This window comes from Prionailurus viverrinus, chromosome E3, assembly GCF_022837055.1.
Source record: "Prionailurus viverrinus isolate Anna chromosome E3, UM_Priviv_1.0, whole genome shotgun sequence".
NCBI lineage: Eukaryota > Metazoa > Chordata > Mammalia > Carnivora > Felidae > Prionailurus > Prionailurus viverrinus.
The window spans coordinates 24,481,844-24,507,303 of record NC_062576.1 but is presented as its reverse complement, the minus strand read 5'-3'; the positions used below and the strand labels follow the sequence as shown (position 1 = coordinate 24,507,303).

The 25,460-nt window shown below is 48.0% G+C and overlaps 1 protein-coding gene across 4 annotated transcripts in view; it reads left to right on the top strand.

Moving 5' to 3' along the window:
* EEF2K (eukaryotic elongation factor 2 kinase) overlaps positions 1–25,460 on the top strand; it is a 71,430-nt gene that overhangs the window by 1,256 nt on the left and 44,714 nt on the right. Inside the window, exons 1-2 of one of the 4 annotated variants that reach the window (XM_047837751.1) lie at positions 6,922–7,290; positions 22,548–22,869. In XM_047837751.1, coding sequence (XP_047693707.1) covers positions 22,624–22,869 — 246 coding nt within the window. In that variant the 5' untranslated portion in view covers positions 6,922–7,290; positions 22,548–22,623. Of the gene's footprint in view, positions 1–6,921; positions 7,291–15,637; positions 15,699–15,851; positions 15,873–22,547; positions 22,870–25,460 lie in introns of those variants that run through there. The other 3 variants (XM_047837752.1, XM_047837754.1, XM_047837753.1) reach the window with 3 other exon arrangements.

Sequence of the window (25,460 nt, the reverse complement as noted above, 5' to 3'; positions counted from 1 at the left end):
CTGGAACCCATTGTGTTGTTTCAATCCACTAAATTTGTGGTAATTTGTTACAGCAGTAATAGAAAACCGAAACAGTGTATAAACTGACCTGTGGGCTTGGGAACACAGCCTGAGCCTTGAGCCTAGGAAATCTACTTCTCTCTGGACCTCAGTTATTTGTCTGTAGTGATAATGGGGTGATGATGATACCCAGCTCACAGGATTGCTATGGGAATCCCATTCGTTCATTCTGCAGGTATTTCTTGAGCTCCTTTAACATGTCGGGCACTGTTCCGTGTACTTGGCTACACTGGAGTGAAGCGGAGGAAGGTTAAACGTGATGTACATCGTGCACTCAAACCTCCCTGGCACATAGTGTGGGTGGTGTGGTGGTGGTGACTCCAGCAGCCTGAGCTCCCCACTCCCTCCCAGTACCTCAGTTTGCCCACCACCAGAGTTCTTACATGGGTGCTGACCACTTGGTGGTATTATTCCACATACATCTCCCCACCACTGCCTCGAGCTGGTATTTGGCTTTTTCTGAGGACTATAATGGGCCCGGCTGGAATGTCGACTCCGGGAGGGCAGGTGATGGTGTCTTGTTCACCCAAAGCTATTTCCCCAGGACCTAGAACAGTATTGGCAGTAAGACTCTTCCTTATACTGGTGGTTTTGCATCCTTGGTCGAGGCCACTCCCTCTTGCTATGTGGGCTTTGACGAAGTCAGAGGCAAATGCTTCTGGGCTGGACCTGCCCAGCATGAGAGCTAGCTCGTAGATCTTTTGTCTGAACGTAGCCAGACTGTGGTCTATTCTTCTGGAAGATCACCTGTGGCCACAAGCAGGAAACAGAGACCTCTTCAGGTTATCTACCGCCACCCCCAAACACACACCCATCCCTGTCGTGACTCCCATTTGCTGGGAGCAACCTTTCCCCACCCCAGCTCGCTCTCTCTCTCTCTCTGATAACTTAATTCAAGTGAACATTAATCTTGCACCTACTAGACCTGATCAGGCAAAGAGCAGGCCTTCTGGGAGGACTTTCCAGATACCCTCGGGCCAAGAGGTGCTTCTTCAAAAGAACAAAAATCCAGGGGAAGCAAGGCCATGAGCCCATCTGAGCATTTCTCCCCCGCTGGCCCGTGTGGCCTCCCACAGACTTGCTGACCCGGCTTCTCCGGTGATTTGTGTCTTCAAGGGTGCCGCTTGAGAGAGGTCAGCTTCTGTGCAAAGCCAGCCCCAGCACAGCGAGGGTGGGGAGGCCACAGAACCCAAAGCAGCTAGACTGCTTCATTTTGAGGTTTTGTTTCATTTTGGTTTTTGTTTTGGTTTCGAGTGACGTTTCAAAATAGCGTTTGTAAAAGTAATATGTGTTCCTTGTTGAGACTCGAGCAAAAAAAGAAAAGCAAAAATGAAATAAAATCACCTTGAATTTCTCTACCCAGTTAAACTCTGTCAGCGGTTTGCTAATGGAAAATGCTGAGTCTTGATCTCAGGGTTGAGTTTGAGCCCCAGCCCCACCTAGGGTGTAGAGATTATTTTTTAAATCTTGAAAAAAAAATAGGGGGTACCTGGGTGGCTCAGTCAGTTAAGCGTCCAACTTCGACTCAGGGGATGATCTCCTGTCTCTTTTCTGGCTTCTGTGCCAACAGCTTGGAGCCTGGAGCCTGCTTGGGATTCTGTGACTCCCTCTCTCTCTGCCCCTCCCCCACTCGCACTCTGTCTCTCCCTCTCTCTCTCAAAAATAAATATTAAAAACATTTTTTAAATAAAAACATCCTAAAAAAATAAATTTGAAATGTAACGTAATGCATGCCGGTTGTAATTTTTTTTTCAAATGTTATATCATATGTATAAAGTTGGAGGGAAGTTCTCTTCCTCACCATTGCTGTCCTTTACAACTGAATCCCCACAGCTCAGGCAGAAGCTCTTTACCCTGTAAAGAGTGACCTTCCAGATCTTTTCCTATGCAGATGTGTGTAAATGCCCCACTCTGTTCCTGGGGTTTGCTTTGCACAAGGCAAGGGGAGAAATGCACCACCCAAAAGACCCAAGTGTAGTCATTTTGTGTGAGTCTTCCTATAGCTACACTTGGGCTATGCCATGGTTCTGTGATGCCTTTCATGTTTTATGCCCAGGAGGCCGGGGACCTTCTGAGCCACGGAAGTGCGCCAAGAAGGACTTTGAAGCTACTGCTTTAAAGCATCTCACTGTGGTTCCCGAAAGTTGGGAGACAGGATTTTATAGGGCAGAGAAACTACTGTGTATGATACTACAACGGTGGGTACATGTCATTATACATTTGTGCAGATTCATGGAATGTACAACACCCAGAGCGAACCCTAATGTTGACAATGGACTTGGGTGGTAATGATGTGTCAGTGTAAGTTCACCACTTGTAACAAATGTACCGCTCTGGTGGGGGACATTGATGACAGGGAGGCCGTGCCTGTGTGGGGACAGGGGAGATATGGGAAATCTCGGACCTTCTGCTCAGTTCTGCTGTGAACCTAAAATCGCTCTATAACTGCTGCGGACGCAGGCTCCTAGGGACAGGAGATCTGAGCCTTTAACACTGGAGAACATTTCCCTTCTGTGGCATATGGGGCTAGGGTGGTTCTCCATCCTCTCTGAGCCTCTGTGAGGGTTATACCCATCTCTTGGAAGGTGAGAACAGCCATGTATCCGCGACGGGGCTAGTGCGCGTAAGAGCTGGGCTACTGCTCCTAGTGACCTTTCTTCTGCTGCCACACCCCGAAGCACCGTGGTGAGATGGAGACTCCATGAGCACTTTGTGTGTGTGTGGGGGGGGGGGGGGGAGGAGGTTAACACCTCTAATGTGATGTGATTCACATGCCGTACAATATCCCCATTTATTTATTTGCTTATTTTAAAGAGAGAATACCTGAGCAGAGGGAAGGAGAGAGAGAGAGAAAGAGAAAGGGAGAATCTTAAGCAGGCTCCACACTCCACGCAGAGCCCGACACGGGGCTCAATCCCACCACCCTGGGATCATGACCTGAGCTGAAATCAAGAGTCAAATGCTCAATCCAGTGAGCCACCCAGGCACCACTATACCCATTTAAAGTGTATAATTCAGGTTTTGTTTTTGTTTCAATATATTCAAAGTTTGCAACCATCACCATGATTATTAATTTTAGAACATTTTCATAGCCCCCAAAAAGAAACCCCACACCCTTTTGTAGTCACTGCCCATTCTCCCCAAACTCCCCTCCCAGCCCCAGGCAACCAATAATCTACCTTCTGTCACTTTGAATTTCCCCAATCTGGACATTTTATATCAATACATTTATATAGTAAGTTGCCTTTTGTGACTAGCTCCTTTCGCTTAGCATAATGGTTTTTCCTTAAAGATTTAATTTTTAAGTAATCGCTACCCCCAATGTTGGGCTCGAACCCACAACCGCAAGAATAATAGTCGTTCGTTCCACCAACTGAGCCAGCTGGGCGCCTCTTAGCATCATTTTTTTAAGGTTCATCCATGTTGTAGCATGTGTCAGTGCTTCATTCATATTTATTGCCAAATAATATTTCGTTGTATGGATATACCACATTTTAATTACCTGTTCACCAGCTGATGGATAGTCGGGTTTCACATTTTGGCTATTATGACTAAAACTGTTCTGAACATTCATGTATCAGTTTTTGTGTAGGCATATGTTTTTATTTCTCTTGGGAATGGAATTGCTGGGTTGTATGGTAACCCAATGTTTAATTTTTTGAAGCAAATGTTTTCAAAGTGGTTAAACGCAAAGGGTTTTCTTTGAGTGGTAAGAGCTCTCTATATATTCTAGCTACGAATCCCTTATGAGATACAGGATTTGTCAATATTTTCTCCCATTATCTGAAATGTCTTCTCCTGTCTTTTTTTTTTTTTTTTTTTTTAAAGTATTGTTGAGTCACAACCACACAGTATTGCATTAGCTTCAGGTGTGTCTTTTCACTTTCTTGATCGTATCTTTTGCATCTTGTGGGTTATTGAGTCCCTTACTCTGGACCCCTTTGGTGGTAAAGGGGGAAAAAACCCAACTCCCTGTGGGTGAGAAGAGGGATTTTTCCAATAGAGGCGGGGATTTTGTCCCTCAGAGCTTGAAGAGGAGATGGCTGCCTGTGTGACAGAAGGAGGGGCAGGCTTTAGGACAGGGGAGCAAGGCTTGGAACTGGAGTGGGCCAATGAAGAGTGCCCTGGGAAGGGTTTATTCTTCCTCTTGGATACTGTAACATTGCTAGTATGGTTTAATGTTTTCCGTCCTATATTTAATTCTTGTTACCCCAAACTTTTCAGTAAAGTCTGAACAACTTTGTGCGATGGTTATAGGAGGTGATCAAGGACGGAGTAAAAACCAAGAATGGTTCTGACCCACATCTCCTTGCTGAGGCCACCCAGGCACTGTCTTCCTAAAGCTACTGGAAGTGATGCCTACTTTTCCTTGAGAGCCCGGCTCAAATGCCATTTCTTCAGAGAAGCCTTTCTGAGCAGGTTTGCCTTATAATCTCTCCTTGTTGCCCATACCTCTCGCTCCTGGCACACCTGGAGGTTTATAATGGTATGACGGAATAATGACTATGAGAGAAATTGCCGTTGTCCCATTTCTTACCCCATTAGTTCTCCGAAGGCAGGCCTTTCCCCCAACTCCTAGCACAATACTTGGCCCACAATAGGGGCTTAATAAATTTTTGCCATGAGAATGAATGTCCAGAAACCCTAGGCTTAAATCCTATTAGCTTAACGACTCTCTGGAAAAGAGATTCTCGTTTTTATGCTTGCTAGAAAAGATGCAGATAAGTATCTCATTGGCCTGGCTTGGGTCACATGCTCATCCCAGAACCAATCAGTGTGGCTAAAAGGATGGAATGTGCTGATTGGCCAGGTCTTCTCGTGTGTTCACACTTGGCCCCACGTCAGTGGGAAGGGCCATCCTCACAAACTGAGAATAGGGTGAGCTGGTTTCCTGAGGCCAAATCAAGATCCTCCTGCAAAGAAGGGGACTTCTGGGCAGACAAAACTTACAGAGGCTCAGAGGAGTTAAATAGCTTGCCCAGCACCACTCAGAGCTTTACGTACTTAAGTAATGCAGTCTTGGTGGGTTTTTTTTTTTGTTTGTTTGTTTTTTGTCTGGTTTTGGACTTGGACAGAGTAGCTCAGACTCTGTTCCTGCCCAACGTTCCCACCGTCAGAATTTCAGGTGCAATTTTGTCTTGCCAAAAGCCAGTTTTCCCAAAACATCAAACCAAAATATCTACTGGCTCTGGTATTTTCCAAAACTTGTAGTACAGAGGCCAGAGGCTACAACCCTCAGTGATAGGTTTCAAGACCATTTCATTTTATTCATTTCCCCCCCCCACCCCCACTACCTTATGAGATGCTGCCATATGTCATCCCCCTTCCTCAAGCCACATAAACTTGAACCTGCTCCCTACAGAGGCCACGGCACCTGGTAAGCTGAAGGCCTTTGCTCTCTCAGGGGACTCTGAATGTTCAGGGACCTCAAAAACTGAAGAGTCAAGGCTTAGGGACAGGACACTTGAGGGGCCAGTGTATACTCATGCCTGGGTCAAATCCTGGGTCTGCCATTGACTGTGTAACCTTGGGAAAGTCCTTTAACCTGTCTCAGTCTGTGTATGAAGTGGGGACAATAAGAGCATTGGGATGGTAATCAAAGAGCTAATCCTGTAAAGCAGTTACTTACCACAGTCACTTGCACAAAGTGAGTGTCCTGTAAAAATATCAGCGCCTACTACATCCCCCCATATACCAAAGCAAGCGTTACAAATGACAGGTGGCTCTTGACTACGAAAACATGTTCACAAGCTAGTGTCACCCAGGGAAAGGAGCAAGAGAAAGGAGTCACCCTTCCTTAGAAAAATGTGAATATACCTACATGTATACCCAGATATCATTGTCTGTCTCTGGTCTGCCTGCACCCGTGGTCTCTGTGTTTGCTGGGCCTCACCTGAGCAAAGACTCAGCATGCCCTCCAGCTCCTGTAATATAGATGCCCTTTGCCAAGAGGAGCCACCTTAGAAATCTCTTGGGCAGGGGTGCCTGGCTGACTCAGCTGGAGGAGTGCACCACTCTTGATCTTGGGGTGGTGAGTTTGAGCCCCATGTTGGGTGTTAGAGGTTACTTAAATAAGTAAAACTTAAAAAAAAAAAAATCTATGTAAGCCTCAGTTTTATGATCTGTGAAATAGAGCTAATGCAACCTACTCACAGGGTTGGTGTGAAACTGGAATGAGATAAATCACTCAATAAATATCACTTATTATTTTTATATCTGAAATTATATCTGAAGTAAGAGCTGTGAAATTTCTAAAAGTTTATTAGAAAAGTATCTGGAAGGATATAGTATCAGCATGTTCACAGTAGTTATTACACGTTTTGTATCCTTTCTTTTTTATACCTTTCTATATTTATCCATTCATTCCACAGGTGTTTATTAAACATTTACTATATGCCGAGCCCTGAGAGTTAGGAATACGGCAATTTACTGGAATGGTAAGGAACGTCTACAGGGGATACTAATCAAATAATCACACAAATAGCTGCAATTGTCCTAAGTGCCTACGTTTTAACAAAGAAGAAATCAGGGGAAAAAACAATTTCGGATAAAAATATTTTAAGGTTACACATGGAGACTCAAACAATGAGATGGATTTCTAGTGATTTTGGAAAGGACTTCTCGAATTACCCACCGGGAGGGCGCCCCTTTCGCGGGTGGGTGCTAGGACCGCCCCCCACATTAGGTCCGGACGCCGTGTAGTCAGCAGGCGGGGAGGCTGGCATTCAGCGCGGATTGTGCACTGGGGCCTGGAGACTTGCGTGGCGGCTGCAGGAGCGGTGGCGGCCACCGGGGGGCGGGCACGTAAGTGCTGCGCGGTGCGCCCGCCGAGCCAGAGCCCCGCCCCTGCCCACCGGCTGGTGCCCCAGCCCCGCTCCTGCCGGGATCCGACGTCCGTTTCCCTGCGCTGCAGCTGCCCCAGCTCCGCTGACTGTCGCCGGCGCTCCCGCCCCCGACACGCGTCCTCAGCGCCCCGGGATCGTTCCAGCGGCCCATCGCGCCCCGGGATCGTGCCGGCGGCCGCCGCGCCCCGAGATCTATCCAACCGCCCTGCGCAGCCCTCTCTGCCTCCCAGGAGCGTCTGCCGGTGCGCCCTGCTCGCCGCTCCCCGGGACTTTCGGGGGGCCCGCCCGCCCTGCACCCTGGAGCACCGGGCCGCGAGCCTCTGCCAACTCCTCTGGTTCTTCGCGGCCGTGGGCAGCGGCTGCGGTGCCTGTCCGCCCGAAGGAGGTAAGTGCTGGCCGCGTGTAGCCAGGCGGATGGGGGGCCGGGATCCGGCGCTGCAGGCCTGGCGCGCCCCGGTGCACCGGCTCCCGGAGCGCGCTGGGTCCGAGCCTGGAAGTGGGGCGGAGGCGGCGCAGAGTGTGTGAAGCGCTTCTTCTGTGGGTTCAACTCTTTGGGACTCTGTGTTTGCTTCTGTAAAAGCGGGGAGTCATGCAGATTAACGGTAGTGTCTGTTGGGAAAACACTTGGCAACGTCGGCAGGGAGAGGCAGTTTGGGGGCCTCCGCCCCGGGCTCCTCAGAGCCCGTAGAGGGTGGGGGCAGTGCTGCCTTCCTGTCTCCTGCGGGGGGCCCCGAGCCGCATGCCCTACCCTGGCCCCTGAACAAGAGGCCTGAATTCCTGGAACCCCGAGGACAGCGTAGACGCGCCCTTGCTGTATTGTTGACTGCGGGAGGGAGTTTGGGTGTTGGCAGGCTCCGCCGACATGTGCGCCGAGGGCCGGGCATTGATAGGCGAGTGGTGGCGCGGGGGTGGAGGCCTCTTGGGTAAGTCCCGGCCTAGATCGGCCAGCACCCGGGCGGAGGACTGAGGGGAGCCAGCTCGGCTGAGCCCCTAGAGTGACAGATGGACCGCATGGGAAGGGGCCGCTACATGTGCTGTGGGGACACTCTGGGAGCCTGACTTATGGGCCCTTGGCCCGGGACGCTGCTTGCCTGGGGCCACAGTTTCAGCCAGGAAGTGGAGTGACATAGTCCAGCCCTATGATTTTATAGAGGAGGAAACCGAAGCCCAGGGTTGTCTAACAGCCAACTAATGCGCAAAAGGGACTAAGCGCGGACCCTTAGAGCAAGCAGGTGGGAGCCAGTTGTGCCCACCGTGTGGAGGTGCGTGGAGGGGGGGAGGTTACTGGGAGGCTTCCTGGAGGAGATGATGTTTGAGCTGATTTGGAAAGGATGCCTGTGGAAGGAGGTAGGGTTTAGAGATAGCGTATGCACACATTCATTCCTTTGTTCATGTATTAACTCAACAAATACGATAAAGCTTCTAGACGATGTGGATTCAGGTGTGACACAGTTGGGATGGCCATCCTCCCTCCTTTGAGTTCCCTTCTCAAAGAGGGGTTTGCAGGGGTCAGGGGAGGCAGAAAGTCAGAGCCTAACGATCACTTAATATGGTTTCAGATTGTGTAGGATCGATTGTGTACATTCTGTGATGTACAGTTTCTCTCTTTTGTGCTTTCGGTGACGGCACACTGCTTTTTGGCTGATTGAGGATGTAGCCCTGGGTTTATTTTAAACCGTTTTTAATGTATAATATGGCAGAGATGGCGATTAGTCCCCTCTTCTGGGGGTATCACCTGGCTGAATTTCCCAGGCTCCCTTACAGTTTGGTGGGCTGTGTGACTGCATTTTGGCTGATGGGATGTGAGCAGAAATAGCGAGTGCCCCTCTTGAGTTTGAACCCCAAAAACCTCCCGCCCCCTCTGTCCACATATACCAATGGAGTTGGAGGGCTCTGAGGGCCTAGGAGAGGGCAGAGCTACCAGACGGGAGGAGTCTGGGCCCCTGAATGACTGTGGAGCAGAGCCCCACCCCCCTTTCTGCCTCCCTTGGGGGTCCATGTCTGCTGAAGGGAATGGGGCTCCAGTAAGCTCTTTGGAAGGTCTGGGGCTGTGCGTGGGGTTTGTTGGCTGTGGCCTTTGCATCCGGGCGATCGGGCTGGGCTGTTTCCCTGGGGAAGGGCATCTTTAAGGCCTTTTTTCTCACACTGGTCAGATTCCCCAAAGAAGTCTTGTCCAGTCTTTGGCAGGATTGACAGCCAGTTGCCGGGACACGGAGAACATTGTGGGAGAAAATGGAAGGTCAACGGCAGAAACTTGGATTTGTTCAAGCTCCTTCTCTAGGAATCACTCTTTCTGACCCAGTTCTTAAAGCTGAAGCAGAAAAAAAAATTGATGGTTGGGACTATATCCAAAGTAATGGCGGCTGGCTGGACTGATTAAAAAATAAAAGTTTTGTGTTGGAGAGATCAGTTCTGCTGACCAAGAAGCTGCAGACTGTTGCCTTAGTAAACAGAATATTCTAGAAGAAGGTGATTATGGTGGCCACCACAGGATGAAAGCGTTTTTTGTTTTGTTTTTGAGAGAGAGAGAGAGAGAGAGGAGAGCATGTGAGTGGGGGAGAGGGACAGTGTGTGTGTGTGTGTGGGAGAGAGAGAGAGAGAGAGAGAGAGAGAGAGAGAGAGAGGGAGGAGAGAATCTTAAGCAGGCTCCATGCTCAGCATGGAGCCCGATGTGGGGCTTGATCCCACGATGCTGGGATCATGACCTGAGCCAGAATCAAGAGTCAGAAGCTCAGCCAACTGAGCCACCCAGGTGCCCCTAAAGTGCCTTGGGTATTTGAATGTTGCTGGATTGAACCCTTGTAGATAAGACTGATGGGCACAAGCAGAAGGCTCTGAACAAAGGAAACAGCGAGTTACTAACATGCTGATGATAAAATAGGAGATGACGGTCTCTGGGTCCCCAAAACCGTAGGGCTGGGAACACCCAGAGAAGCATTTCAAATGGCTAGAAAGTCAGAGGGGTGGACAAGTGTTCAGATCTTCAGCTGTGACACTTTCTCGCCCTAGCAAGGACTCCACAGGTGGAGTCAGCTGCAGAGAATTTCTCTAGGCCATTGGTTCTGGAACTTAACTGCACATTATCAGAACCACCTGGTGAGCTTGTTTAAACACAGATTGCTGGGCCCACCTCCAGAGTTGACTTCAGTGGGACTGGAGTGAGGCCCGAGAATTGGAAAATACCATGTTCTGCTGCTGCTGCTACTGGTGGTCCCATGACCGCACTTTTAGAAGGACTGATTTAGCAAGTGATGGCGAGTAAAAGCCCTGGATTCAGCCCACACTGTCTTCACACCCAACTATCCCACTTTCTAGCCATGTGATTTTGGGGAAGTCACTTAACCTCTCTGTTCCTCAGTTTCCTTGTCTGTAGGATGAAGCTAATAGTGCCTACCTCCTGGGCTTCAGGGGAGGCTCCCTGGAGGAGGCCGCATCTAAACTGAGACCTGAAGGATGAGCAGAACAGTTGGCCAGGGGTTGGGTAGGGAGGGCAGGCCTGGCTGCGTGCCAGGCAGAGGGCACAGGGAATGGGGAACCTGTGTCCTCCAGGGAACTGAGAGGAACTATGGTGTAAGTGCTTTGTAAGTGACACTGAAATGCTGCAAATCTGTTCTGTGCTACGTGTCTCAGGGCAGGATTGCAGTTGAGGGAGAGTTGACCAGGTTGTGGAAAATGGGCTGCCTGGAAGCAGCGCCAGTTATTCCTGCCCACATTCTATTGGCCTGAATGAAGTCACATGGCCCCACCTAGATGCACAGGATGCTGGGAAATGTAGTCCGTGGTGGGGCAGGGGAGCACAAACCTGTGGTGGAGAGCTAGCTGTCTATGCCACAGCAGCTTTTTATGACCCTTGGCCACCTCTCTTACCTCTCCTTCTCTGCTTACTCTGCTCTGCTTTGTAGGATGAGTGAATTTTACAGATGAGGAAGCTGAGGTTCAGAGAGGTTAAGTAATTTGCCTAATGTCACTCAGCTAGTAGTGGCAGAGACAGGACTTGAACCCAGGTCTATTTGTCCTCGAAGCCTGTTGGTCCAGATGGTAGTCCTGGGTGCTTTTTAAGGGCCTCCCTATGATCCAGGTTTTCCTAATCAGGATCTCAGCCATGTCTCAAGCTAACTAAGCCCCAGATGCCTTGTAATTATAATGGCATAGTCCCTCCACTCCACGCCTGCACTGCCCATGATGTCCATAGAACTTGCCATCTTTTCTCTAAATATTCATGCAACATGCATTTACATAGAACCTGCTGTGTGCCAGGCATTGTGCTCTTGGCTCGGAGCTGGCGAGGAATAAGACACAGCCCCTTTTGTTCCAAACGTTCACATGGTTTGGCCACCGAGAGGCTATGTAAACACAGAGTTCCCCTGAGAAGTGAGACACGCTGGATCCCTGGTCTGACCCGCCAGGAGTACAGAGTGTCCCAGGTACATGAGAAGGGTGCCCAGCAAATGATTAAAAATTAAATTCAAGCTCTCTTGTGCATTTTGTAAACCGAAGCTATAATGACAATATTATGTGCTTTGTATTCTAAAATGTGTTTTTCTGATTTTTAAAACAATAAAATTGCCTTTGCTCCATGACAGTTTTATATGCACAAAGCACGGCGTATGTGCCGCAGTGATCTTTTTATGAGCCTCAGTGGAGCAAACGTTGACTTCTCTCCTTGGGTTCAGCCGCGGGGTGCTGTTCTCATCAGTGAGTAAGTTTATTTCTTCAGTTCAAAAGAAACACCAGGACAGGTATGCATGGAGATCTGCTTTTAAAGAGGAGAGGAGGGGGAGTGGGTCAGGGGAAGCTCCTAGAGCTTCCCCCAGAATCTTTCTAAAGTGGGGTTTCTCAGAACTATTAACATTCTGAGCTGAATACTTCTGGGTTGTGGGGCCTGTGCTGTGCACTGTAGAGTGTCAAGCAGCATCCCTGGTGCACTCGGTACACTATTCACTAGATACCAGGTGTACTCGGAGGGTTGTGACAACCAAAAACGTCTCCAGACATTGCCAAAATGTCTCCTGAAGGGGCAAAAGTGCCCCAGTGTTTAGGGCCACTGTTCTAGGCTACATTTGTTTCCCATTGCTCCTATAGCAAATCACCACACGCTTAACACAAATTTCTTATGGTTCTGGAGGTCAGAAGTTCAAAAGTCAAGGGGCACATGGGTGGCTCACTCAGTCGGTTGACTGTCTGACTTTGGTTCAGGGCGTGATCTCACGGTTTGTGAGTTTGAGCCCCGCGTCAGGCTCGCTGCTGTCAGCACAGAGCCTGCTTCAGATCCTCTGCTTCCCCCTCTGCCCCTCCCGTACTCACGCTCTCTCTCTCAAAAATAAAAATAAAACATTACAAAAAAGTTCAAGGGGCACCTGGGTGGCTCAGTTGGTTAAGCGGCCGACTTCAGTTCAGGTCATGATCTCGCGGTTCATGAGTTCAAGCCGTGCTTCGGGCTCTGTGCTGACAGCTCGGAGCCTGGAGCCTGCTTTGGATTCTGTGTCTCCTTCTTTCTCTGCCCCTCCCCTGCTTGCTCTCTGTCTGTCTGTCTGTCTGTCTCTCTCTCTCTCTCAACAATAATAAACATAAAAAAATTTTTTTTTCATGTTCAAAAGTCGAGGGCTCAGTTCCTTCTGGAGACTCTAGGAGAAATCTATTTCCCTGCCTTTTCCAGCTTCTAGGGACCGACTGCATTTCTTGGCTTGTGGCCCCATTCTCCATGTTCAAAGCCAGCTGCATGGCATCTTCAAATCTTTCTCTAGGACCCCTGCTTCCATTATCATGTCTCTTTAGCTCTGACCCTCCTGCCTCCTTTTTATAAGGACCCTTGTGATTATATACAGTACATTGGATTTTCCAGGAGAATCTCTCCATCTCAAGATCACATTCCCAGGGTGACTTTTACCATGTAAGGGAGCATAGTCACAGATACTGGAGATTAGGATGTGGACATCTTTTGGAGGGCCAGTTTCTGCCCACCACATAGAATGTTCAGCCTCTGGGTATAATGGCAATGCTTCTGGAGAGCCTGGCAGGAGCAAAGTGACTTAGGGAGTGGGGCTTGGGGGGTGGTCACAATAACAACCAATACTTTTGAGCTCCAGTTCTCTGTCAGGCATCACATGCTGGATCTCACTGATTCCTCAAACATCTCCAGGGGTCCGTACTGTTGGTCCTCTGTTTCACAGATGAGGACACCACCTAGGGGAGACTTTCTAGAAGGAGTAAAAATTCGAGCTGGATTTTGAAGGGAACCAAGGGGTTTGGCAGCAGATAGGAGAGGCGTTTCAGAAAGAGGGCCCGTGGGGTGCCAGGGCAGGGAGGTGGGAACTTGGTGTGAATGGTTCTTCAGGGCAGGGCAGGTGGGTGTAGACATCTGCAAATCAGTCCTTTTATCCTGACATTCTCATATAAACTCTCTCATTTTTGCACAATAGTTTAAATATTTTTTCATGAGCACCTACCACATGCTGGGGTTATAGACATTAATAAGACACCGACCTGAGCTCGTCACCTCTGTTACTATCCCCACCCTCAGTAAATAAATAAAACCCAGCCCAGAAAGGTATTTGATTAGCACCATTGAGTCCTGCCAGGGCCAGGTGCTGTGGGGGACACAGACTCCAGGAAGGCTCAGCTTACCCTTAGGACAGCACTTTGGCTCCTAATGGGGAAGCTGGGATTCAAACCAGGCCCTGCAGCTGCAGAGCACAGCTTCTCAGCCCCTATTTTGGCTTTGATTTTTATTAAATTTTTCCACCAGATTTATCGAGATATAATTGACAAATAAAAACTACGTATTAAACGTGTCCAACATGACGGCTTGGTATACGTATGCGTTGTGAAATGATTACCACAGTGAACCTAATTAACATATTTATCGACTCACATAGTTACCTAAGTTTTTTATGTTTGTGTGAGAATAATTAAGATCTTTTCTCCGGGCACCTGGCTGGCTCAGTCTGAAGAGCATGGGACTCTTGATCTCCAGGTCTTGAGTTCAAGCCCCACTTTGGGTGTAGAGATACTTACATAAACTTTAGAAAAATCTATTCTCTCAGTGAATTTCCAGTATACAGTAGAGTATTACTAACTATAGTCGCCGAGCTGTACATTACATTCCCAGGACTTACTCATCTTGCACAACTGAAACTTTGTACCCTTTGACCAACATCTTCCTATTTCCTCCACCTCCCAGCCCTGGACAACTACCATCTGACTTTCTGTTTTTATGACTTTGGTGTCTTTGGGGGTGTTTTTGTTTTGTTTTGTTTTCTTTTTCGTGACATCACAAAATGTTTGTCTTCCTATGTCTGGCATATTTCACTGAACGTAATGTCCTCCAGGTTCATTCATGTTTTTGCAAATGGCAGGATTGCTTTCCTTTTTTTAAGACTGTATAACATTCCATTGTATATGTACGCCAGATTTTCTTTATCCATTCATCCATCTCTTAGGTGGTTTCCATACGTTGACTATTGTAAATAATGCTGCAGTGAACACGAGAGTGCAGATGTGTCTTCAAGATAGTTTTTCCTTTCTGGTTTGAAGGAAACTGAGGACTCCTGCTACAGCCCAAGATACCCTTGGAACAAGCCGGGGTTGCAGCCCAGGGCATCCTGCCCCTGCTCACCCCTCCTCCCCAAGGTACCCCATCGCAAGCAGGCTGGGCACTTCTTTGCCCGGCAGTTCCCGTCATTGCCAGATAAGAGTCCATGTTGAGTACATAGCGTGGCACCTGGGACACCGGAAGCTGTCTACATGTGTTACTTATCTATCTCATTTCAGTAAAAATTACGCATCTTCCACAGGAACGAAAGTATCTTCCTCTTTCTTACCACTCATTTGCAGCACAAAAGCCACATCTTTGCTTACCTCCCTTGGTGAGATGAACTCATGCTAACCTGTAAGAAACCCATAGCTCCTTCTGCTTGGTGGAATAAGACAGCATTCTTGGCATGAGATCTAAAGGAACCAGGAGAGGACCTGGGGGTGGTGGAGTGTGGAAGGGAAGTGGGAAGTTCAAGGGAAGCTCAAGTCTCATTTATCACACCAGGAAATCAATATATAAGGACCCAAATAGGCAAAGTAAGAAATGGCAGAGAAACCATGTTATTTAGGGATGTGGCAGTATCTACCTGAAGTAACATCTAGAATAATTGGAAGTGGTTGCCTCTGGAGGTGGGAAGCAGGGCTGCCCTGTCCTCTTGCAAAGGTTGTAAACTAAAGTTGAGCAGTACCCCACCTGTACGGTCATACACCATGGACTCAATAGGAAAATGCCGTTATTTTTAACCATGGGGTTTACTGAAACTTTTTTAATTATAAGAAATAATACATAGTGGCTCTAAGTGCTGGCTGGGTTTTGGACTCTTCATAATGCAGGTGAGAAAAACTTGTGTATAATCAGCTAAGTCATCCCCAGACCCCCTAAAAAGGGGCAGTGTCAGGCATGTTTGGATTCATGGTCTCAAATGATATCACCACTATTTGTTTGTCTCTAAATCTCTTGTTCTGCTTTCTGCCAATCATCACCTTTGTTCTCTGGTGGCCTCAGCCCCTGTCTCTGATTTACATCCTACACAAACGGATGACCTTCTCTAGTCTCTCAGACTAAAACCCCTGGCTTACCTGGGATTGGGCCAGATTGGTTAGCTTGAGTCACATGCTCACCTGTGAGCCAATCACTGTGGCCAGGTGCCTGAATGCTGTGATTGGCTTAGACCTGGGTCATGTGACACACCCTGTTCCCTGATGGTGCATCTTCAATCACAGAACATGGGGGAGGGACAGATCCTGGAACAGAAACAGGTGTGTGACCCAAGGTGGCCCCCAAGTCACCCTGTTCGGGGCGGTGCAATTGACGACCCGGTGGGTTCTGCCGTGCTGGGCATGTGGTAGTGTGTGTGCGCTGGCCACATCACGTGGACAATATCAGCTCTGGGATGCTGACTCCTGGGAGTGGCCGGCAGTTCACTTCTACAGGTAGCAAGGCAGCCCTGGGGGGGGGGGGGGGGGGTGGCGGGGGCGGGAAGGGAGCCCCAAGGAAGACCAGAGGTCACTGTGGCCTGGCCCACAGGCCTTGACCTGGGCATTGCAAACATTGTTTTCTGTCCCAGCCACTGCCAGAGGAACCTTTTATAGAGACTCAGTAAGAGCAGTGGTTCTCTGGCCAGAGTCTAAAATAGCCTGTTCCCCCAGGACCCCTGAAGAAGCTTGGCTTGGCTGCTAACCAGGTATCCAGGTTACCAGCGTGGCTGGGACCCAAGGTTCAGCCCCCTTTATTTAGGAAAATAAAAATGATGATGATGATAATAGTTCTGTATCTTAGTGCTTGCTCTGTGCGAGTGCTGTGAGGTTAACGGTGAGAATACTGCCTCCCGCATTATCGCAAGGAAGCTAAGGTTTGAGAGGTAATGTTACACAGCTAGTAAGAGGCAGAGTGGGGGCTTGAAGTTGGGTCTGACTCAGAATTCCACCCAACTACCTCTCTATACAAATATTTTCCCAGGGTGTGTCAGGGACTCGGAGGGGAAGATGTGGGTTCCAGAGCAAGGGCAAAGGAAACCTTCCAGAGAATCCTGATGTCTTAGCTGGGGTGCTGCTGTTGGTCTCAGCCTCTTTGCCAACAGGAGCAGGCCCCTGTGGGCCAAGGGAAGTCCAAGTCGGATGGAGATTCCTGGGAGGCCGGGGCTCTGGCTGGTGTTGGAACAGGCATCGTGGGCCTGAGTTATGGGCCATTGAGGGCTCCTTGCCTGCCTAGGGGAATCCGGCAGCCTCCAGGGCCCAGTCTTCCTGGGCGAATGTGGGAGTAGTTGCCAAGTCTGGACTCTGGACTAAGGCCTTGGTTTTCCCAGGCTGATCCTATCCAGGCCTTGACTTGTCGTAAGAGATGTGATGTGACTTTTTGGGGGAGAGATGGGGTTACTGGACTAGATAGAATTAGCAAGTAGTGTGGGGGTGAATTATAGTAGATATTATAAGTTGAGATAGTCAAGTCTGAAGATTGTGAGTCCAGGGCTGTTATACTGGCCCATGATGGAAGATAATGCTGCCCTAGGCTCCCTCTGTCTCATGGCTCTGCCATCCACAGCATATGGTTTCTTCTTCTTGGTTAAATATAGCTGCTTGAGTTCCAGCCATCACACCTCCATTCCAGCCAGCAGGAAGGAGGAAGAGTCCAGAAGGGCACACTCCCTCCCTTTAAAAACTCTTCCCTAAAGTTGAAAACAGCCCGTCTGTTTATATCCGCTTGGCCAGAACTTGGACACATGGTCACACCTAACTGCAAAGGACCTTATTTTGAGTGGCCATGTGTTTAGCCAAAAAACCAGTGGTTGTTATTAAGAAGGAGAGAACAGCTGTTGGGGGACAGTTCGCAGGCACTGTCACAGCTGCCTTAAGAGCAAATTTATGACAACGGAAAAACCATAAAACATCCTCGCTCAGTTCTGGAATACGCATCACGTGCCTGCTGAGTGCAAGGCGCTGTGCCAGGCAGGGTCGCAGCTGCTTGTCTGCAGCTCCTTTTGTTTCCCAGGGTCAAGGAGAATGTCGGGTCTGTGGCTCTGGTCATAATTACCCTGTGAACTGGCTCTGGAACGTCAGGCCACTTCCCCTCCCTCAGCTCCCCTCACGAATGGGGACGTCAGGGAGCTGAATTAGTTTAGTCCAGGTCATCAGCAGCACAGCTGGGATTTGTACCTGCGAGCAGGCTCTTAGCCCCTGGACTACACTGCCTGGAAGCCTGTGGGCTGAAGCTGAGGTTCTGGCCCCTCCCCAGCACCGTCCCAGCCCCCAGAGGCCAGTGACTGGGCTGGGTCCCCTGGCAGCCCCAGACACCACGCTGCCTTGGTCAGCAGAGGTTCCGGCCAAGGGCTGACGGGGGCAGAGCAGGCGCTGGGGCTGGGAGCTGCCGAGAGGGGGAGGAGTGGACCCAGGGCCCAGGGCAGGTTTTGGTAACCAGCAGGGTCAGGTGGTTCAGGCATTGGCTCCTGACCGTGACTGCGTCCTGCCCACAGGGTAAGAAACAACTCTGCAGTAGACACCTGGGGCGGCCGATTTTCAAGAAATCCCTGTGGGTGGTGCCTTAAGGGAAAAGAATGAGAAGGAAGTAAAGCAAAACAAAAATGAGTGGAGTAGAACATAGCAGAGCACGTTGTACAAAGTGAAGCTAAGTACAGTTTCCTCACATTTTAATTTGCATTTTGTGCGTACCAAGTTAGGATAGAAATATATTCCCTGCTATGATAGCTGTTAAGAAAGTGCCAGAGCCTCAGATCTAGGAGGCTGCCTGCAGATGGAAGGAGCCATTAGATTGATCTAAAAAAGTATTACCTTGATCTAAAAAAATTTTTAAAGTGTTTCGTTTATTTATTATTTTATATTGAAAGCAACTCAGCTTGTGAAAAGTTAACACAGTGTAGAAGTGTACAAAGTTCTTTTTTTTTTTTTACAGATTTATTTTGAGAGCGTTTGTGTGTGTGCACAAGTGGGGGAGGCGTGGGGAGAGAGAGAGAGAGAGAGAGAGAGAGAGAGAGAGAGAGAGAGAGAGAGATTGGTTGAGGGAGAATCCCAACCAAGCAGGCTCCACACTCAGTGTAGAGCCCATTGTAGGGCTCAATCCCACAACCCTGGGATCATGACCTGAGTCAAAATCAAGAGTCAACCACTAAACTGACAGAACCACCCAGGCACCTCTGTACAAAGTTCTTCAAAGTTCCCACCACCCCCACCTTCCAGCTTCCATTATCACTGCCATCCCTGTGTTGGTAGAGCTCCTAGGGGTCCTTGAGGGAAGTCTCAACCCATCTACAAATGTCCTTTTTCTTTTCACCATAATAGACCTGATATTCTTCAACTTGCTTTTTATTAAAAAAAAAAAAATTTTTTTTAATGTTTATTTATTTTTGAGACAGAGAGAGACACAGCATGAGCAGGGAAGGGGCAGAGAGAGAGGGAGACACAGAATGTGAAGCAGGCTCCAGGCTCTGAGCTGTCAGCACAGAGCCCAACGCGGGGCTCGAACTCACGGACCGCGAGATTGTGACCTGAGCCGAAGTCGGCCGCTCATCTGACTGAGCCACCCAGGCACCCCTCAACTTGCTTTTTATTTTTATTTTTTTTATTTTTTATTTTTTATTTTTTTTTCAACGTTTATTTATTTTTGGGACAGAGAGAGCCAGAGCATGAACGGGGGAGGGGCAGAGAGAGAGGGAGACACAGAATCCGAAACAGGCTCCAGGCTCTGAGCCATCAGCCCAGAGCCCGACGCGGGGCTCGAACTCACCGACCGCAAGATTGTGACCTGGCTGAAGTTGGACGCTTAACCGACTGCACCACCCAGGCGCCCCTCAACTTGCTTTTTAAATGCGACAGTTTTGTGGGGTGCCTGGCTGGCTCAGTCAGTAGAGCGTGTGACTCTTGACCTCGGGGTTGTGAGTTGGAATCCCACATTGGGTGTAAAGATTACTTGAAAGTAAAATCTTAAAAAACATAAGTGTCACAGTTTTTTCTGACTTTTTTTTAACCTTAGCTTTATTAAAATATAATTCTCAAACCTTATAATCTATCCATGTAAAGTACAATTCAACGGTTTTTAATATATTGGCAGTCATGCAATCAAGACGCAGTTTTAGAACATTTTCACCAACTCCAAAGAAACACGTTAGCAATTGTTCCCCATTTCCCGCCCCCGCAACTCTCCCCTCCCCCATCCATAGGCAATCACTCCTGTACTTTCCATCTGTATAGATTTGCCTTCTCTGGGTATTTCGTGTAAATGGATTCATTCAATACATGGTCTTTTGTGGTTAGATTCTCTCACTTAGCATAATGCTTTTAAGGTTCACCCTGTGTCAGTCCTTCCTTTTTGTGACTATTATAGCATTCCATTGTATGGATACGCCACATTTTGTTTATCCATTCATTAGCTGATGGGCATTTGGGTTTGTTTCCCCATTTGGCTATTACAGATAACACTTCTATGAACATATGTGTACAAGTTTTTATGTGAATGTTTTCATTTCCCTTGGATGTGTACCCAGGAGTGGAATTGCTGGATCATATGGTAATTCTGTGGTTAACTTTTTGAGGAACTGTGAGACTATTTTCCAAAGTGGTTGCACCATTTTACATTCCTACCAACAGTGTATGAGAGTTTCAATTTCTCCGTACCCTTGCCAACATTTGTTATTTATTGGGTTTTAAAAAAATTGATCCCTCCTAGTGGGTGGCTTTGACTTGCATTTCCCTAATGGCTAATGATGTTGAGCATCTTTCACGGGCTTATTGGTCACGAGTATATCTTGTTTAGAGTAATGTCTGTTAAAATTCATTCAAGCCCTTTGCCCACTTTTTATTTGGGTTATTTGTTATTTTATTGTTCAGTTGTATAATATTTATTTTGAGAGAAAGAGAATGTGGGAGAAGAGCAGAGAGAGATGGAGAGAGAATCCCAAGCAGGATCCATACTGTCAGGGCAGAGCCCGACGCGTGGCTCGATCTCACGAACTGTGAGATCATAACCCGACCCAAAATCAAGAGTTGGACACTCAACTGACTGAGCCACCCAGGCGTCCCACAAATGTTTAGTATTGATGGTGCCTAATTTATCTGTTCTTTTGTTGCTCGTGCTGTTGGTGTCCTATCTAAGAAGGCTTTGCCTAACCCACATCACAAGATTTTCTCCCATATTGTTTTCTAAGGGTTAAGTAATGTCGTAGCTTTTATATTTAAGTCTTTGATCTATTTTTAGTTATTTCCTATGATGGGTGTAAGGAAGGGGGTCAATTTCATTCTTTTGCCACGTATATTCACTTGTCCCAGCGCCCTTTGTTGAAAAGATTATTCTTTCTGCATTGAATGGTCTTGGCTCCCTTGTCAAAATCAATGGTTCTAAATGTGAGTGCTCATTTCCGGACTCTGAAATCTATTCCATTGATCTGTGTCTATCCTTACACCAATACCAACTGTCTTGATTACCGCAGCTACCGTAGCAAGTTTTGAACTCAGGAAGTGTGACTCCTTCAACTTTGTTCCTCTTTTCTCAAGACTGTTTTGGCTATTTTGGGACCCTTGAATTTCCATATGAACTTTAGGACCCATTTGTTAATTTGTTCAAAGAAGCCACTAGGATTTTGATAGTGATCGGTTTGAGTCTGTAGATCAATTTGGGGAGTATGGGTATCTTAGCAATATTAAATCATCCTCTGATCTGTGAACACAGAATATCTTCCCATTTTTTTAGGTCTTTAATTTCTTTCAACATGCTGTGCTTCTCAGTGTATGAGTCATGTACTTCTTTTATTAAATTTATTCCCAAGTATTCTTTTTGAAGTTCTTAATAGGTGAGCTTGTTTTCTTAATTTCATTTTTGAATTTTTCATTCCTAATGTGTAGAAATACTATTGATTTTTGTATCCTACAGTCTTGCTGAACTTTTTTTTTTGTTTGTTTTTGCATGTCTGTATGTATCTAGAGTTTCCCCTTTCTTCTAACAGTCACACAGCAGTTCATGGTATAGAAAACTCTAATTAATTTGACATGCTTCCACTGGTGGACATTGTGGGCTGTTACCATTTTTTTGCTGTTACTGATTATGCTAAGGAGAACATTGTTTAGGGCACACAACCATTCTGGGGGCGTGTATTGAGTGCCCACTCTCTGCCAGGTACTCTTTGAGGCACTGGGGATACAGACAGTAAAAAAGTAAAAGAGGTTTCAGCTTAGGAATATCTCTGTGATGAGAATAAAGCAGATGTGCTAAGGAGTAACTGGATATGTATATGAGAGGAGTTCTTTGAATTGAGGGGCTGGAGAATATTTCTCTAGAGAGGCGACTATTGAGCTAGGATCCAACTGATGAGAAAGAACCCACTGTTGGAAGGTTGGGAAGATTGTTCCAGGCACAGGGAATAGCAAGTACAAAGGCCCTGGGGTAGAAATGGGCTCCCCGTGTTCACCAAACAGAAAGCAAGCCAGTGGGCCTTGAAGAGCTGCCAAGGCCAGAGGATAAGTGGGCAGGGGCCAGACTAAGGCTGGCCTTGTAGCCTTAAAAGCTGTTTATGTTTTTTTTCAATCTTTAAAAAATGTTTGTTTGTTTGTTTGTTTGTTTGTTTATTTAGAGAGGGAGAGACAGAGCGTGAGCAGGGGAGGGGCAGAGAGAGAGGGAGACACAGAATCCGAAGCAGGCTCCAGGCTCTGAGCTGTCAGCACAGAGCCCGACGCGGGGCTCAAACTCACAAACCATGAGATCATGACCTGAGCCGTAGTCAGACGTTCAGCTGACTGAGCCACCCAGGCGCCCCAGTCATTTACATTTTATTAATAATGGGGAGAGAAGCTCCCGGAGGGTGTTAAGCAGGGGAATGATTTAATCTACTTTATGTTCTAAAACGATCGCCCTAGTTGCTTAAGAAGCATTTATTTTCCCTGCCTTATTTCAAACAGAGTTCTTCGAAGTGGAATTACTGGGTCGACGGGTTTGTACATTAAAAATGTTCTTAGATGCCGCCTGCCAGGTGCCTCCCCAAAAGATAGCTGTAGTTTTCACTTGGAGGGTGCCAACTCTTTGTCACCAGGGGCATTCACCGCAGTAAGGTGCACAGCGAGTTCTGACTCCCTGGACCCCGGCACCCATTGTCTTGCTTCCCTTTGCAGGACGCACACTGCTGCATTTACACTATAACTCTGGCTGTGCCGCCCACCCCTTGGGTAACACGGGCATCCCAGGAAGATGGCAGACGAAGACCTCATTTTTCGCCTGGAAGGTGTTGATGGCGGCCAGACCCCCCGGGCTGGTCACGACGGTGATTCCGAGGCCGACAGCGACGATGAGGAAAGTTACTTCATCTGCCCCATCACTGATGACCCTAGGTCACACCAGAATGTCAATTCCAAAGTTAATAACTACTACAGCAACCTAACGAAGAGCGAGCAGTATGGCTCCAGTGGGTCCCCTGCAAGCTCCTTCCACTTTAAGGTGAGTGGACCGCCCACTCCACCCCGGCCCACCTGCCGCAAGGGATGGGGAAGTGGGGTCACTGACTGGGGTCGTCTCTGTGTTTCCCTCCCCTGGGCAGCACTCTGAGCCCTGGAGATTGGCAGATACGCCTGTAAGGCTGGGAGGTTTTTGTTGGCTTAAAACAAGTCTCATTACTTTAGAGGTGTTTTTCTAAAACAAAACAAAACAAAACAAAACAAAAACATTTTTTTTAATGTTTATTTATTTTTGAGAGAGAGACAGAATATGAGTGGGGGAGGGGCAGAGAGAGAGGGAGACACAGAATCCGAAGCAGGCTCCAGGCTCTGAGCCGTCAGCACAGAGCCTGACTCGGGGCTCGAACTCACGAACCATGAGATCATGACCTGAGCTAAAGTCGGACGCTCAACCGACTGAGCCACCCAGGCACCCCTGGAGAGGTGTTTTTCAAATAGCTGCTTCGGACCCACTGCTGGGTCATGAAAACCTTGACCAACTTTTAAAAAATTGCAACAGTAGAGAATAGACCAGGACATCCTGGAGACCAGTGCAAATTGTAAAGATCTTATTTTTTGGTACCTATGCTCACACACGTTCACATGTGTAGATGTGGTGACCCAGTTGGTTGTTGTCGGCCAGGCTCTAATCATGTAAATGTTTGCATTTCATCCCTGATGTGTGTGTATGTGGGTCCAGGTACCTGATGTAAAATGTAGTTCTTCATGTTGGTTGTAGTAAAGAAAAGCCACTGCCTTAATATAACACTGTATGTTAACTATACTGGAATTAAAATAAAAATCTTAATAAAATTTTTTTTAAAAACCATGCTTGGGGTTAGGCAACCTTCTGGATTGAGGAAAAGCGTACTTACTTTGTTCAGGATTTGTCTTCATGCCAGGGCAAAGCTGGTCTAAAGGGGTAGGGGAAAGATGAACATCATCGGGCTTTTGTATAATAACTGGTGATGAAAAACATTTCATTTTATTAGTTAGTAATCTCTATGCCCAATGTGGGGCTCAAACTCATGACCCAGAGGGGTGCCTGGATGGCTGTCGGTATAACGTCCCACTTTGGCTGAGGTCATGATCTCGTGGTTTGTGGGTTCGAGCCCCATATCAGTCTCTGTGCTGACAGCTTGGAGCCTGGAGCCTGCTTCAGATTCTGTGTCTCCCTCTCTCTCTGCCCCTCCCCTGCTCGGGCTCTGTCTCTCTCTGTCTTTCAGAAACGAATAAACGTTAAAAAAAAAAAAATTCAAACTCATGACCCCGCGATCAAGAGTCACATGCTCTCCCAGCTGAGCCAGTCAGGCGCCCCCCAAAAATTTTAAATGCAATAATGTTATCCTGATTTAATTTAATGCCTACCAACAGAAGGTATCTGTTAGTACCATAAGCAAAATGCGAATTACCACTTTGGGATTTAGAATTGGAGTCATTCTTCTGTAACTTCAAAATTAATCTGTTTTTAGAAAATTAATGATTCTAGGGACTCCTGGGTGGCTCAGTCAGCTGAACAATCTGACTTTTGATTTTGGCTCATGTCATGATCCCAGGGTCATGGGATTGAGCCCTGCCTCAGGCTCTGTACTGAACATGGAGCCTGCTTAAGATTCTCTCTCTCCCTCTGCCCCTCTCCCCTGCTCATGCTCTCTTAAAAAAAAAAAAAAAAAAAAAAGATTAATAATTCTAGTTCTTGGACAGTTGGATTTTTTTTTTTCCTATCGGGGCCAGAGTTCTAGCTTAAGTCTCTGTGGGACAGGCAGCTCCAGAAATAGCCCTGTGGGTCCCCTCTGAGGTTGGGGGCCCCCGAGGGGTCAGACTGAGGCTTGCCCTGCTTTTCCCGTACCGAGCCAGCCTCTGAAACTCAGACCCAGCCCCATGGAGGGCAGCCCAGGGAGGGCAGGAGAGCAGTCTGGCACTCCTGTCTGTTCACTGTGGGTCACGGAGGCTTGAGGAAACACGGATCCCTGAGGAATCCTGTACCACATGTGAGGGAATCCGGGAACCAGCGGGGGCTGCAGGGCTCAGGGCCTGTGAATCAGAAACCAGCTCATGCCAGCTGAAGGGAGGAAGGGTATCCATTATAACAGTCCAGGAGTATTTCTGGGGACCCAGGGAGAGAAGTAATGTCTGGTCTCTCAGGGCACAGGTCTAGGAACCAGGAGATAGCAGGACTGTCTCTCCCTGTCTCTCTTTCCCTATCCTTTATTCTTCTCTGCCTCATTCTAGACAGTGGGAAGATAGACCCCTATGGCCCCAGTGTCCCCTCATTACAGATGGAGCCATGTGCAAAGACAGACTTGACCTTCTCTGTCCCAATTGCAAGGGGCAAATATCTGCTTCGCCCAGCCTGGGTCAGGCATTCTCTCTCTCTGACTCAGTCATTTCTGTCCAGTGCATGGGATTGGGGGGGGGGGGGTGTCGCACAAGAGGGGACTGCCTCAGGGAAGGAGGATCCTGGTGGCTTCCTTGGGGGGCAGACCTGGCAGCTGGCCCCATGAGCCCAGTTGAGGCTTTTGGGAAGACACTGAGAGGGCCCAGGAACTGAAAGGCCTCAGACACAGACGGCCAATCCCTGACCACAAAATGTAG